We start from the raw sequence: 16,391 nt of genomic DNA on the forward strand, positions 1-16,391 counted from the left end.
TTCAATTAGTCGTAAACATTTTATAGTCCTCCCATTTCAATTACATGGTCATTTGCTGTGAGCAGCTGCAAAGAAGTTGAAAAGAAGTCTGTTATCACACCAAGTATTTTTTGTTCTTTGGTATGTGTGCCAGGAATAGTTTTGTCTTATTTAACTGGAAATCAGACCTGGTTACAGTCACAAAGAATACTTCAGTAGCAAATCTTCTCGCTGATGTTTTGATTGCTTTTGTGGGTCATATAGATGTATCAGTATTAAATCTAGATTGTTCCTTAATCTTTTTCCTTCCTATATTATCAAAAGCAGAAAAAAAGGGATTTAGCTTTTTTTCCCTTTTCACCGAATTATTTATGACAAAATTATTTGAGATAAATTAATATTTATATTTCACTCAATTGTGGTGTTACAGACAGCACAATAGTATGCTTATATCCTATGAAGAATGAAACATAATCCTTTTAAAATATTTGTAGTTATTATTCATACATACGTTGTAGTTTTTAGACATCACTAAATAGTTGTCTATGTTAATGCAGAGACAAGTAAGGAAGTGTCAGTAGGGGAAAATAAAGAATTGCCTCAAATTTTTGTTCATTTAATGCACTTTATTTAAGACAACTTAACAAAAAGACAATAAAATTAGGCTTGTTGCACATGTTATGCAAGTATACAAGTATACTCCTGATACATACTGTGTAATACCTATTCTATTTTTAAATAAAATTGAACATGAAATTTTGTGTTTGTATAGTTTCTTTACAACTTAACTTACAATTTTGTTTAGATGATACAGAAGCAATTCAAAAGTAATATTTTCCCTGCAGCCTACTAGTGAAGGTGGAATCATAGATTAATCTCAAGCTTTCTACCTTTAACTTTTGCATAAAATCTGAGCTGAGCAGGAGCCTGATGCAGATAGTCAGTAACTGTTTTGTAAAATTGGTTCACTGCAGATCTGAAAATATCAAGAATGTAATCAATGGTGCCCTTTATAAACTCAATGTCCAAAACTGCATCCGCATACTTGGTTATTGTTCTCATTAATATTACGTGTTTTTCATATAAAGCATTAATGTAGACAGCAATGACATCAAGAACATCAGATTTTAGGCTGTTGTCAACAAAGTCCTGAGCTTTGTCAACAAAGAATTTTAAGGTGTCGCTTAGGTTCTCCAGGAAAATATCTAGACTCTCTAGGTGTTTCAAAAGACCCACAATAGGGTTCGGCATATTCCTCACTTTTTCCCTCATCTCGTCAACTATTTTGGCACCAGCCATGACATCACCAATGGGCATTGTGACCTGTATCTTACTGATGGTGCCAATTACAATACTGAAAGCGTATTCTACATTAACAGCCACCAGGTCAAATGCTGTCTCTAGCATAGTAATAATGCTGGTGGTCATCTTATTGAGCACCTCAATGAGAGGGGTCATATCGTCAGAGCCAGGCAATTTGACCTGGGTCTGTCTCAGGACATTGATGGTAGAATCCAGGAAGCCCTGAGCAGTCTTTTGGTACTGAACAACAGTGTTCCTAAAGAGGATAGACACCTGGCTCAGATGAGGGGCATGATTGTTTGCAATGTTGTGGGCCTCCTCCGTGTAGTAAATAATAATGTTCTTCAACAGGGCAGGATGTTTGGACAGGTGGTATTTCTCAACAAAGTTAGAGAAACTAGAGGTGATGGCAGGAAGTCTTTCCTGTAGTCCACTGAGCATGAGGTCAGGGGCCTCCATGTTGATTACCATCTTCAGACTCATTTGATCAAAATCCTTGACAGAAGCTCTAATGTTGAATATATCAACATCCATCCCAGGATCAGACTGTTTAACAGAAACAACATCAAATGAGATATAATACTCTTGACCAGAATAATTGTGCAAATATGAAAGCAATGAGATCCTTACAGCATAACGGCCATAAAGCCTGGCGTTCATCTGAGATGGAACCCTGCCATGGAGCTGAAGACCGAGGAAGCCAGTAGATGGCATCGAAATTGTGGCACTGATTCCATCTTTGCGGACAGCATAACGCAAGTTCACATCAGTGAAGGCAGGGCTGGTTATGTCCACAATAAGGGTAAGACGGGAGTCACTGTAGAGATATGAAGGAATGTGTCACTTTTCCATGCCTTTTGTTGAGATACAAGTGAAAATGTGTTTGTGTACTGGAGGAACAAGTTAAGTTAGAAAAGCAAAATCCCCAAAATATCACACTATGCTCATTCAAAGTCTTACCTCAGTGTATGGGAAATAATTTGTTGAATGTCCATGGACAGATCACTATGTGTGAAAACCCCCTTTCCAGTCAGGCTTATTCCAGCATCCTCAATGTTTAGGGTAATGGAAGCTGTTGAAGCACATGGACTTTCGTTAAACCTCATGATCAGTTTTTTATCTAAAATGTGAAATGTATTATATGCTCAGAAAAAAAAAACTTACAGTCCATGTCATATTCCAAAAAGACTATGGCGGATGTGGCAGATGACCTAAAGACAACCTTGAAGACAGGAGTACTGGCCTCCAACTCAGCTGAAAGGTTTGTGGTGTATAGTGGGCTCACAAACTTGCCATTAGTAGAAATCTTCTGCTTTGCAGCAGTCACTTCAGCAACAGTCTTCTCAAAGATGGTGAAGTCACCCAGGCTGGTTGGCTGAGATATATCTATCTCCACATCGGCAGTCAAGGATGATTTTGGTGCAAAGTCAATGGTTGCCTGAACAATATGCTTCCCATTGGTGTTGAAATTGAACAGGTTTGCTTCGTTGTTGCCAGTATACTTCAGCACTGTAAAAACACGGCTCAGAGAGGCTTCAACTGCAAGGTTCTCATTTACATCCATGCCAATGACTTTGGTGGTTCCTTGGTTAAGCTTGGCATCAGCATTAACCTTGAAGGTGGATCGTAGGCCATCAGTATTAAGATAAATATTAGCCTCATTATCCAGGGCTCCTAAAACTAGATGGTCTTCAAGCACAGTACCGTCCATATTTGCCTTTGTTGATGACTCAATAGAAACATATTCAAAGGTTCCCTCCAGCTTCAGACTGTGGTCTATCTCAGCTTTTCCAACAGCCTTGATCACCGGGATGTTGAAATCACCCATCATCCTCAAGGTGGAGAAAACACTTGCTTTGGTTTTGGTGTCAGCAGCCAGATTTTGGTTTGCTTCCATGTTTAGTATGGGCAGAGCGATCTTTGCAACTGTAGCCACAGAGAGGGCAGTTTCAAGTGTCTCACTGCCCATACTGATTGTGCTGTCATGAGTGCCTTCAAAGTGACGATTTTCAAGGGACAGGGAATTGGCCAGCTTGATTCCTCTCTTAGTGGTGAGACTGGTGGTGCCATCTAGTTTGGCTTTTAGACCCTCAAACACAGAGGCTGTGGTAGCTCCCAGACGGAATACAAGATCATCTTCAGTGTACAGTCCAGAATTGACATTCAAATTAATGATGGCAGACTTGAAAGACAATTCTGTGATTAGGTTACCCAAAGGCGGTATCTGGATCATGTCAAGGACAAGGGCAGCTTGGCTTTTCTGGTAAACTATCTTGGCATCCAAGTCCACACTTTGCTCAGTGTTAGGCAAGATGTATTTCAGCCCAGTATGGTCATGCAAGACAAGGTCCCTAATAGCTGGGGTGTGTAAGTCAATTAGCAGAATATTAATCTCAGGAATGCTGATGGGTCTAGTCAGGAAATCAAGGTTTGCTTCCCCTTCTAGAGCAGCAAGGATGGAAGCCTCCCTCTCATTGTTATCTACAGTCAAGTTCCAATAAACTTTGTACTGATTAAGACGGGCCAGAGCTACAGTGTTCATATGCTGTGCATCAGGCCTGATGGTTGCTGCGTAATCATTCTGCAGATCAATTTTAAAAGTCAGAGCATCATTTAAATTGATTTTCGAGTTTCCCTTATTCTGAATACTGAACACAAACTCTCTGGGACAGAGAGCTACATCAATTACGTTGTATAGGGCTCCACTGACCATACCGATTAAATCTGTGTTATGGGTTGCCTTTAGCTCAAGTTTCATGTCATGCAGATTAGCATTTACTGACCCTTCGAAAAGGTTGTTTTTAATTGTGGGGCCTTCTGCTTCAGAACGAATATCAAACTTGAAATAGCTGAAGATGAGCAAGTCAGCGCTTAGAGTCTGTCTCATCTTTATAAGTAATGTATCGGTGCCACTAATGAAGGTACATTTGACTGAACTTGGATTAACTGTCACTTGCAGGTCACTCTTATGTGAACTGTCTTGAGAATTGAGGATAGAAGTACCCTGATTACCTACAGCTATTGTAATAGAGGTACCTTCCTGGCGGGCAACAGCTTTTTGAGTTGCAGTTGTCTCACCAGTGAGGCCCATGAAGGGTAGGTTGATCATGTGTTTATAGGAAGTGTCCATAGTGGCAGATAAACCACCATTGGTAGCTAAGAAAGCTTCATTTAAAAGCTCAGCATTGTAAGGTGCTGTGGTGGCTTTTACTATTGTCTTAGCTGAGACCTGGGCTGAGTCAGAAAATGTCATTGATACATCGTGGTCCACAATAAGAAAATTGTGAGTGATCTTAAGGGTCTCTGCAGCAATCAAACGCCCCTTGGGAATGGCAATGCGAGCAGTGGAATCCAGGTTGAAGTTAAGGATTTCAAAGCTGATAGATGTCCCTTGGGAAGTCAGAAAAGCTGTCAGCTGAGGAGTACTATCTACATCAAAAGAGCTCTGGACTTCAGCAGCATTCCTAATAGTGCAGATGGGGGAGTTGACTTTTATCTCATAACTTAGTTTACCAAATCCTGGAATCATGATTTCACTAGGAATGTATGGCAGCCTGAATGGTGGAAGTTGAAGAGTCTTAACAAGTTTGTCTGCCTGAACATGAGGAAGAGTGGGAAAGGAGAACTCGGGTACAGTAATCTGTGGAAGTGAAAACTCAGGTAGGGCAGAGATGTCGTTCATGCTCAGGTCTCCAAATGAAGCAACTATATCAAACATCTTAATCTTGAAGTTAAGAAGATAATCAATCAAATCAATGAATGTCTGTTTAATGTCATTCATTGAGATTGTGGTGGCTGGCACAGTGTGGAAGCCCATGATAGTGAACTCAGGGATGTCCAGATGAGGCGGGACTTTAAACTGAGTAAGCTTATCTATGCTGAACGTCATGGAAGGCAGGACAAGATCAGTGAGAGGAATAGGCAAGGGTGGCAAGTTCAATTCAGCTCCATTCAGACCAGTAATAAGCCCTTCAATAATCTGCAACATCTCACTGACAATTTTTTGCTGAGGAACTACCTTCTTAATGATCTCAACCATACTGGTGAACATATCAGTAGCAATGGTTATGAACTCAGTATAGCACTTCCTTGCCAACTGCAGATAAGAAGTAATTTTAGCATTTATATCCAGGTTTGCAATTTCCTGCTTTAGAGTTTCAGCAAAGGCCTTCAGATCATTCAATACAACTTGGTCCAAGACATCCTTTATCTTTATCAGAAATTCTGTCAGTTTAATTTCTCTTAGTTGTTCAACAGCTTCCCTAACACTGGACAAGACAAAGTTAGCAAATTCCTGTGTTGCCTCAAGTTTCTGTTGGATTTCAAGAGACCTGATCAGGTCATTCACAGCAACATTGTACTTGGCTATCATTTGATTGGCATGACCTACAAAATCATCATAATTGAATGACTCCAATTTCTGTTCAACAAAGTGAATAAACGCATTCAAATCAGCAATTATATCCTCAACCTCAGTGTCTTTCAAGTAGTTTAATGTAACCTGGAAGACCTTGAAGAATTTGGTAGGTATGACTGCATCATTCAACATCTGAGCTACAGCCCTGATGGTTTCCTCAACTTTAAATTGTTTAATGAGCTCTGCAACCTTTTCAAATATAGCTTGAACCTTTCTGTCAACCTTAAACTTTACAATCAGCTCTCTCATGTTAGCAAAGAAAGTGTTTATTTTACCTAAGATGTCAAGGTCCTTAATTATTTCCCTAATGTAATCTGTTATATCACTTAACATCTCCGTGGGAATCTGAGTTACTAGTTCCTCAATGTGAGCTTTAAAGTTGACTGATGAAATGTGTCTAATGAGGTGAGCAACAAATACTTGCATGTCGAAGGTCTCAATCATTTGTTTCATGTCTGTAATGGTCGTTTGAAGTTTAGCCTTAATTTCATACTTGGTGTCGATATCATGCAGGAATGCAATACTGCTGCCCTTCAGTTTTTCCAGGTCAATCTGCTGGATCATCTCCTTCATGGTATCCATTACATACACAACCATAGCCTTGATGTCATATTCCTCAATAATGAAATTCAGCTGATGTTGGATCTTCTCAAGGGTTTCAGGGATGGTGCCGCTGACAATAGTCTCCTTAATAATACCGGCAAAGTGTTGAATGTACACACTGAGATCAGAGAGCAGTTTCTCAACAGTAACCTTTAGATTCATCAAAGAGGCTTCCACATCCTCCATGGAGATGAAATAGTTTTGGCTGAAATCCTTTAGTTGCCTTTTCAGGTCAGTTAGATTGCCTTCTATATTCAGGTTGGAAAGAAAGTCTTTTATATTTTTTGATAGGGCTTCAAGTTTATTCCTGATGTCCTCGTTGTTAATGTAGTTTTGCAGTGCCTCTGTAACATGTACAACAACCCCCTTGATGCTTTCCAATAAAGTTGTAAGACTTTCAATTGTAGGAAACTGAATTATGTGACTATTTAAGCTCTTGTCATACTTGAGGAAGCCAGAGAGGGTGTATTCCTGGTTTTCTGAGGAGGCTGTGTTGAGGATATTTGTGAAGATGGTGCCAGAAACTTCAATTCCAGTTCTCTCTGCAGTGTTGTAAACACTAAAGTCCTGATTGAAGATTTGGTCATTCAATTTAGACTTTGTTCTAAGACTGGTCTTCTGCTCTTGGAGTGACAAAACATTATCCATGTTGTTGTTAAAAACAGTCTCAAGGAAGAAACCGTTGTTAAGCTGCTGTGTGACTGATGCTCTGCATTCATGAGAGCTAGCTAAAGCCAGGGGTTGTGCTCTAAGGAGGAACTTGCCATAGAGCTGGGCACTGTGCTTTCCATACATGGTCATTTCTCCATCAGCATTAAAGATGGCATCAAGGTTGATATCAAAAGGCACAATACTGAGACGGATGGTGTGGTCAAGGCGCATTGGCTGTGAGTTGAAGCGGGCATCGTTGGTGATCCTGGCTGCAAGACCAATAACTTCAAGCTCAGTGTTGTGGCTCATGTGAGTTCCAAAGAGTTTTCCAGTAGTGCTGCACTTTGCGTTTGCAGCCATATCAGCATAATTTACCTGATAGGTGTGCTTGATCTCTTCCTCACCATAGATGGCCTTCAGGCTTCCAGTCAGATCAATCTTGTAAAGCTCTGCCTGTAGCTGAGCCTCATTGATGATGTTGGCCGCCAGAAGTCTGAGGTTGTTGTTAACATTTGCAGAAGCAGTGTAGGGTTTCAGGTCAATGGTGATATCATGTGTGTAAGTGGCATACTCACTTGCAGTTGCTTCAGCCTTTGAGTTGAAGTCAAGGCTAGAGAGAGTAATGCTCAGAGTGTTGGCATTATCAACCTTAATGTCACGCATTGCAGCCTTGTTGGTAATGGATAGAGAAGCCTTTGAAGCATCAAGTGCAGCATTAAACTTGTTTTCCAGGGCAAGAGGGCTCTGGAGGGTGGTGGTTCCACTTGTGGCCAAACCATCCTTGTTCATTGTCAGAGTAGCCTTGTGAGTAGCCTCATTCTCAAGTAGCTTCATGGTGGCATCACTGTTCACAGCCAGACCATTGACATTCATTGAAGCAGTAAGCAGAGAGTAAACACGGTTTTCAGTGTGGTCTGCATTTGTCTCCACTCTTATGACGACTTCGCCTACTCCAGCAGAGGCCTCAGCCTGGTTGCGGATCTTCATGCCAAGAGCAAGTGCATTTGCATCAGATTTCAGTGACAGTTTGCTGTCTTTGAAAGAAAGCTCAGCAACATGGGTCAAAAGGTCTTCAAGGGCATTGGTGTTAGACACAACTGACAATTCACCATTGGCAAAGGTTGCTGCAATTATGTTCTGGGCCTTGATAATTGTGGAGTCAAACTTAACAGTGGAATCAATCTTTGCTTCTGGCCTGAATGGGAAGATGGTGAATGACTGGGTTGAAATGGTCTTGCCATATATGGGTCCAGCCGTCAACGTTCCCTCAATGTTGCTATCAGCCGATATTTCTTCAGTGTTGATTCCAGCCATACCAGTGTGCTCTAGTGCAACATTGAGACCAAATGGGCTTGTGGCTTCAATCTTGCTGCTTGATCTCAAATTAATTTTGTCTGTGATTGTGGCTTCCTCAACAATATTAATACTAGCCTCAATGAATTTATGGGCTAAAGAGCTTTTCAACTGGGCCTTGATGGAATCAGTCATGGCCAACATGCCAAAGCCTAGATAAAACACAAAATAAGAAAGATAATTGATAATTGTGAGACATTAATTTGCTGCTATACAATATTAAATAAATATACACATACATTTCTTTTTAGATCAGTGGAAAACTTAAACTGTAACTTAGAATTTTTCTATCAAGAGTGTGCAAATATCTAAGATAATGTAATAAACTCAAAATTCCTTAAAGACATTAACTATGAAATACCTTCCATCTTTACAGAGAGGATGTCAAGTGGGGAGGTTCCTTTCACATCAAACTTGGCGGAGTAGCTTGGTGTCTCCACAACATCTTTGCCTGCAGCCATTGAGGCCTCCATGTCGTAGAGGTTGCTCTTCATCAGAGCTGAAACCTCAGCTTTGCCAAAAAGAGGAACATACAGAGTAAGACTCTCAGGAACAACAAGCTCTGGGATGGGAATTTCCATGGAGACGATCTCCAGTCCAAACTGGGGTAGAGAGACAGTGGGTGTCGTCAAAGCTGGTGGGAAGTTAAGCTCTTCTGTCGACTTTCCTCCAAGAGGAAGAGGGATAGAAATGGTGAAGCGCTCATTGTTGAAGTGGTAGACAGCCTTTGCCTCACTGTTGTAAACAAAAACAATCAATATCAATAGACTTTTATAAATGAAACTGAAAGTTAGGATATTGATAATTGAGTTTTGTCAGGCTTACGCATTGAGAAACAATGTCTCAGGCAGTGAAATCTCAGGCATATCAGGCACTCTGAAGCTCTGAATATAAGGGATCTCAGCAGCGTACATTTCCATGTGGTTGTTTATTGCCTAAAGAATAAACAAAGTGTGTTTGCCACCTTTTCAATCAATTAAAAATATCAAATCTGATTGTCAAAACAATTGCATAATCAAAGATTCATACCTCCACAAATGCCTTGAAGATTTGATGGACCGTTTTGTCAGTCTCCCCTACACGCAACTCAAGAATATCGTTGCCATACTTTTTGATATTGTCAGTGTCTGGAAGGATGTCCAAGATTTCAGAGTTCACATCAGATTTTATTTCAAACTCAATCTTGCTGGTACCTGTTGAAAAAGTTGAACAGAATCCCAGAACATTGTTATTTAGGTTAAGTTTGAGTAAAAATATGCCAGCTTCATAGATGTCAGGAAAGATATAGTAATTGAAAACATGTCATACCATATTTCATTTTGATTTTCTGCTCAGATGTGGATTCCAAGAACTTGATGTCACTCTTCAGCTCCATTTCAAATTCTTCATCACGCTTAAAGTTAGCTGTGACAGTGGCGTCGGTATTGATTGAGGGGACAAGAAGTTGTACTTGCAGCACACCTTCTTTCATGGCCTTCAGACTGAAAATTATACCAATATGTGGGTGTGGGTTATACCATTATGTGGGTGACAATAAATGTATATGATCTGTAAATGATTTCTTACCTGGCACGGCCAACAAGGGAAAGTTGAGGGATGTTCTTGTTTATCAAGTCAAGAGAGATGGAGTGAGTTCCTTTGCCCTTGGTGTTTCCATCAACAACACCCAGCCTGAGTCCAGCCTCCACATCGTAGTCTGGGATCTGAATGTCAGCAGTGATGACATTCTTCCTTCTGTTATATTTCATCAATGCTCTGGCTTCAGTGGACTCTGCACCTGTTATTGATCAACCAAAAGTGTAAAATTCCTCTTATATTAGGCCTCTTGAGCCACAGAAATTATTTTTTACCATATTTCCGTCGTTATACTGTACCTTCAGCCCTCAGAATAAACATTAAGGAGTCAACCTTCTGCCGGCCCTCTTCTCCCTCTCTGAGGAGCTCGTAAGCTACAGTAGCTATGTACTCAGTGACTTCACCAGTGGGGTGGAGTTCCATGGCAAATCTATTTAGATAATTACATTTGTTAGCCAATATTCATAGTTAATTTATTTTAAAATTATTTTTTTTTTTCCCTCTGGATTAGAAAGTTTTGCTTACTTGCTGTCTCCAGTGAAGGGGAAGTAGGGGGTTGTCTCTTGAGAGAAAGCATCAGTGTACTGCAGAGCAGTGCAGTATTTCATTCCAGCAAAGAAGGGAGTGCATTCACGAACATCAACCTTGTCCATCACCACAGGGGGTATGGTCTTCACCTCTGATCCAGTAACTGCCACCAGGTTGTTTCTATGGAGAAAAGTTACGAGGATAGCAGTCTAAGATTCCCCTTTAACTTTGTGAAATATTTGTACAAGAACAAGGCACATGTAGCTGCACCTGGAACATCTTTGCATTCTTGACACGGTCACTCATACCTTGTCCTCTGACTGGAACAACTCCTCATACTCTTTTATTACAAGCTAGTGTTGCTGTTTGTAGATACTGTATATCTTGTACATTTTTTGATTACTGTCACTATCCCACTTTTGCCTGAGTTTGTCAAAAGTTGCCTTGCACAGAAGTACAAAAGCAGTTGTTCTCCTGGTGCCTGCCTGAATTTGTGCTATATATTTATTATAAGGAATGCTGGCACATGTGCCTTGAATTTTCTGTATGAAGGAGACAATTACATGTGTGATAACAGCTGAAAATCCACTTAAACATACGTCATTTTGATGAGCTGCGTAGGACTCATTGGAGCAGGAATGGTCAGCTTGACATTGTCACGTGCCATGGAGATCTTTGCATTAAGCCCACTCTCATGGAATATGCTGGTGTGCATCTCTAATCCAGAGTTGACATACTCAGGGATGTGGGAGCCAATCTGAGTTACAAACTCAATGCCTGCAGAAGGCATGAAGGTAAGCTCGCTCTGTGGAAAAACAGTCGTAGACAAAACAGACATAGATGTTTATTCTGTGTATTAAAAAAACATAGTTACTTGGCTGTGAAATATTTGTGATTATAGATAATTACCATATCAGGAGCAATCTTAAGCCCCCCCTTGATACCAGGTGTGACAGTGCCAGACAGTGCAATCCGCAGAGGCACACCAGTGGTAGTAGGCAGGAAGAATTCATTGTCCATGAAGATGTAGTGGGCAAAGATTGTGTTGTCAGCTTGGGTCATCAGTGCCTTCATTAGCTGCATTAGAAAACACATTATAAATACAAATTAAGCTTAAATTATGAAGCATGATCATTTTTTAAATTTGTAATATATTTAAAATGTTTTATTTACATCAGTTGGGAACATCTTGAACAGGTTGTCAATCATTAAGGCGACAGAGTGGGCCATCTCTGTGATTTCATTGGTCTTCAGATATCCCAGCTCATTTCCTAAAAGTCTCAGATAGACCATTGCCTCTGGAGACTGTGTGGTCTTCAGTTCCCTCACGAGTTTGTTGAGGTTGCGCCCAATGTCCCTCATCATGCTCTGGGAGGCCTGTAGATGTAAATGGCCATATTATATTACTTAATTGCTGTATGTTAGGCAAAATCCACTTAATGATTAAGGTTATTACATAAATATATTTAAAATACACATACCTGTCTCTTCATCCTGTCAGTTTTCATAACAGGTAAAATGTTCTGCAGGATCCTGTTTATTTTGAGTGGCATGTTGTCAGAGACAAAGTACATTGTCTTCAGGGCAGTGTCGGGGAAGAAACCATTCTCACCAAACAGCGCATCAACAGTTGGCTCAAATCCTTTGCCCTCCATACCAATCTGTAAGGGTTATAAATTACATCACATAGGCTATTAACAGAACTTGGTCTTGTTTTATTTGTCATTGCCCAGTTTGCATTCAAATAGCACAAGTTGTTTACCTCAATCATGTCAATGTCATAGCCAAATGCCTTCAATGTCATTTCCAGCATGACCTCCTTTGGCAGGTAGCTGGTACCCTCAAAGATCATGTTGCCCTCCACAGATCCGATCTTGTAGTTGCTAGAGAACTTGGTGGGGTTCATAATGGGTCCAATCTCATTACCTTGCAGGGCATCAAGAATCTTCTGTCTCAGTCTGTGGGGAAGAAAACAATGTTAAACTATTGACCTACTAACCATGTAGCATAATAGGTGAAAATAATGAAAGAGATTATTGCATACTCTTGGGTCTCTGGCTCAGTTGAGGACAAAATGTTGGTGACATGGGAGATCACAAAGCTCTTGGCTTGTTTGTCCTGCTCATTGGGCAAGGCTTGAGCCAGCTGGGCTAATTCAGCGGGCTGGGGGTCCTTCATAAGAACCAGATATGCAGCAACACGCTTTTGCAGGGGGCTGGCACCGTCCAAAAGCACCCGCATGAGAACCTCTCTGCCCTGTGACCAAATAAGATAAATTAAATTAGTATCGAGTAGAAATTATTATTCCAGTGATGTGTCAAACCTATAAAGTAATTTGACTAGCCTCCTCAGGGACGGGAGTCAGCCTGTACGCTTGGATGGCAGCCTGCTGCACAGACAGGGAAGCTGCAGGTTGGTTCACACACTGGACCACAGCGGCTCTTAGTGCAGGACTGGCAGGTCCTACAGCTGCAGCCATGTTTCCAATAACCTAAAATAAAAGGACACATTAATATTCTGCTAAATGGTCTTTTAAATGTTGATCTATAGGGGAGGGTTACCCACTCTCAGTGTCATGAAAGTAGTCTCCTTGTCACCAGAACAGTCGCCTAGCTGGGCAGCCATGAACTCAGCAACGGAGTAAATCTCAGGGATCAGTTTTCCTTCAGCTTTGTAAAACCTTTGGAGATACATTTTTGAATTATAAATTACACTCTTATCTTACACAAAGGAAACCCATCTACTTGGAATAGATTGTGATTGACTTCACCCACCTCTTGACAACATTGCTCAGGGCATACATGATGGGCTTGCTGGGCTTGAATTTGGCCATCTCGAGCATGTCTTTGATCAGGAGGGCAGAAGGATTGGACACAAGTCCCAAAGCAAAAACGCCGGCATCAACCTCAACTGAAGAGCTGTCAAAAGTCCTGAGGATCTGCATGATGGCACTGCTGCACTCAGGGGTTCCACACTGGGCCAGGACCTGGTAGCTCAGGACTTTGGACACAGCCAGTGCTTCAGGAATGGCGGGACCCAGGGTCTCTGCCTTCATTCCACGAACCATTGTGACAAGCTTGTGGAAGAGGTGGGCCCTCCTGTCACCTTCGGTCTCAGGCAGAGCGGCCAGCTCTCTCAGGAGGGCCAGTCCTGCATCTTTATCCTGGACAACACTCTTATCCTCAACAGTCTCCATGTGCAGACCCTTGACAATGCCACCTACAATACACAAGAAAATGACTGACAATACAGATCTTCAGTTCTACTTCTAATAATCAGCACTAAATAAAAAGAGTTAAAACAAGAAAAGGAGCTTACTGTAGTCAAAGACTCTGTCGTTGTGAGGTGATACCTGAACCAGAGTCAGTTCTTGCTTTCCAACATTGGTAACTCCATATTCTCCCCTGTGAAGAGACAACACAAGGTTAGAAAGTTCAGTAGAATACTTTGACTGTACTTATCATTAAATGCACTACCATTACAGGGTGCAGTATAAAGTAAAGTATAAGGTTTTACTTACTTGTGTGAGAAGGGAATGAGGATGTGGTTCTCAGTACAGGAGCCATACGTCATTTGTAGATTCTCATTGTCGAACTTGTAGTTGCAGGTCTGTGTGCTTCTGATCAGCTTGGAAAGAGGGTAGTGCTGAAAGACAAAAAAAATCAGCTAATCTGCTAAACTTATTTCTAATGATTTAAACAACATTTTGAATGCATTGTGCTTTGGTTTTACAGTAGACTGCAGTTGTTTATTTGATATCTTACCATGCCTGAGATAAGGGCCAAGGGGCTGGTGTGATCTCTCATTGGGACAAACTTGTCACATTGAGATAGATCCCTGGTGAGGCTGATGTCAGTTGCAATGTCTTCTCTGGCATTGATGGAGGATTGGGTCTTGCACATGCCGTGAATAGTGGGCTGAAAGGAGTTTAAAAAGAGATATGGATAATTAAAAAATATATTAAAAATAATACATTAAAAATTAATGAACTTCCCTTCTACTCTACTGTATTATTATTATTATCATTATTAGCCTAAATTCTTTCAAATGTAGACTTAGTGAATGACAAAGACATTCAAATTTGAAATGAAATTTGATTAATATGTTACAGGATTGCATGTTGCTTTCTTACATTCTTACAACAACATGAAATTCTCACTGATAGCCGATATATCTATGTGTTAAGACATCATGACATCAGGCAAAAAATAGTCCGGCCCCTTTGAGGTCTCATATGAATAAATCTGGCCCACCACCTAATGAGTTTGACACCCCTGGTCTATGGGATAGAGGAGGTGAGACGTGTTTAAGCTAACAGTGGTTAGTAGGACTAGTACCATATTCTTATTCTTCTCTTCTTCCACCAGAGGCACAGCCAGGGCAGAGATGATACCCCTCTTGATGTTCAGGATGGTTGTTGTCTCACCATCCTCAGGATGAAGTCTCACATCGTACACACCCTCAACCACAACATTTAGAGGATATCTACAGAAAATGAGTGAGACTTTTATTGGTTTGTAACAAAGCAAATATGTGTTCATTCAACTGGATGTTTCAATTAGTGGAAACCTGTTCATGTAACGTACCTCTCCATTTCAGCAGCAAAAGCATCAGAGCCGGCAGCAGGGCCGAGCACAGGGTTGCCCTCTGCATCCATGTCGACCACCTCGCTCAGGCTACAGCCAGTGGTGCGGATGATGAAACTACAGGTCTGAGGTACTTCAATTTCAACCTGTTTTGAAAGATTATTTAAGCTTCCTGCTACATATAGTGTACTAATTAAAAAGATGTACCTTATATGGATTTAACAGACTGAGAATGATAAAATGTAGCAGATAAAGCAGAGTTTCAGGTACCTTGCAAGTGGCCTTAGGTCCATTCTTAAGATGTGAGGCACCATTGATGGCATTCAAAGACTCAGCATTGTACAGATATTCGTACTTGTGGTGGGCTTTGTATCTTTGGTTTACTGGTAGAGAAGATATTGATTTTGAATTAGATTCAGGTACGCCGTCAATACTGTGAGAATTAGTTATGATAAAGAAACTTGAATGCTTCAACTCAGAAATGTGAGTAAAAATACTAAATGTGTGTGCAGAAATCAATAATCAAGTTACTTCTGATTCCCTAAAATATCATGTATATTTTTCTTAAAGGCTGCAGTGTAATTAACATTTGCATCATGTTATACATAGCAATTATTGGAACTTACTCAGGCAGGTTGAACGCTCCTCCTGGGCATCTGTTACAATATAAACAGGAAACTTGAATCCAAGAAATCTATTTTACGTCAAAGAATAATCCGATTTTTTACACACAACAATATTACATTATACTATTGGCATCATTAATCAAAAGCAATGCGTTTTGAAAAATACATTTTAAGTATTATTTTTAGTATAATTAAAGTTAATACTTACAAGTTAAGGTAAGTGTGGTTAGGAGAAGGGACAGGCAAAGCTTCGAGTCCCCCATCATGAGCTTTCTGCAGCTCTCTCCTCTGGGCTCCTTTGGCGAGTACTCAGATGAGACTGAGGCCTCAACTGCCTCATACGCCTTTTATACCAAAGGTGTTCTGGAAGGTAGGTAGGTGGGAATTACATACTGTACTGAACTGTCTCAGCTCCAAAGTCCACTCTATACGTATGTGTGGAGGGACAAAGGAGAGTAGTTTCATAAAGCTTTCCATGAATATGATGCTTTAGACTTTTTGTGATGAAATGTGTGAACTCATTCATGTAACTATCTGTGTAAGATAATCGAAAGTAACAAACAAGCAGAAGTGCTCTATCCTAGATTAAACTGAAATATGCAACTTAACATCACGGCTCATGGATTTTTATTTTCCAAAGTACCAATCATAAGATTGAGTGAATTTTTTTTCTTTGACAGGTTGAAAGAAGTATTCTTAACTCAACTCAAGTAGGCACAATGATTGTAATATAACACCAATCATTTCCAGTTATTGCTTCTTATATCACAT

At 40.5% G+C, this 16,391-nt stretch overlaps 1 protein-coding gene across 1 annotated transcript; it reads right to left on the minus strand.

Annotated features, from left to right (window-relative positions):
• Positions 1-843: 843 nt before the first annotated feature.
• LOC138585136 (apolipoprotein B-100-like) lies at positions 844-15,886 on the minus strand. Its single transcript, XM_069657400.1, has 28 exons — positions 15,829-15,886; positions 15,621-15,650; positions 15,265-15,377; positions 14,995-15,140; positions 14,746-14,893; positions 14,173-14,325; positions 13,929-14,053; positions 13,727-13,812; positions 13,183-13,627; positions 12,974-13,088; positions 12,753-12,899; positions 12,453-12,664; positions 12,171-12,366; positions 11,890-12,069; positions 11,582-11,785; positions 11,318-11,485; positions 11,008-11,213; positions 10,406-10,588; positions 10,180-10,310; positions 9,872-10,082; positions 9,614-9,786; positions 9,335-9,498; positions 9,131-9,240; positions 8,667-9,040; positions 2,446-8,457; positions 2,242-2,353; positions 1,912-2,098; positions 844-1,827 (listed from the first exon to the last, which is right to left on the minus strand). Exons 1-28 carry the CDS (start codon positions 15,884-15,886, stop codon positions 844-846), a joined length of 11,373 nt encoding a protein of 3,790 aa, XP_069513501.1.
• Between the last annotated feature and the right edge of the window lie 505 nt (positions 15,887-16,391).

This window comes from Semicossyphus pulcher, unplaced genomic scaffold, assembly GCF_022749685.1.
Source record: "Semicossyphus pulcher isolate SPU_LCO1_2020_fin unplaced genomic scaffold, fSemPul1.0.p SCAF_11, whole genome shotgun sequence".
NCBI lineage: Eukaryota > Metazoa > Chordata > Actinopteri > Labriformes > Labridae > Semicossyphus > Semicossyphus pulcher.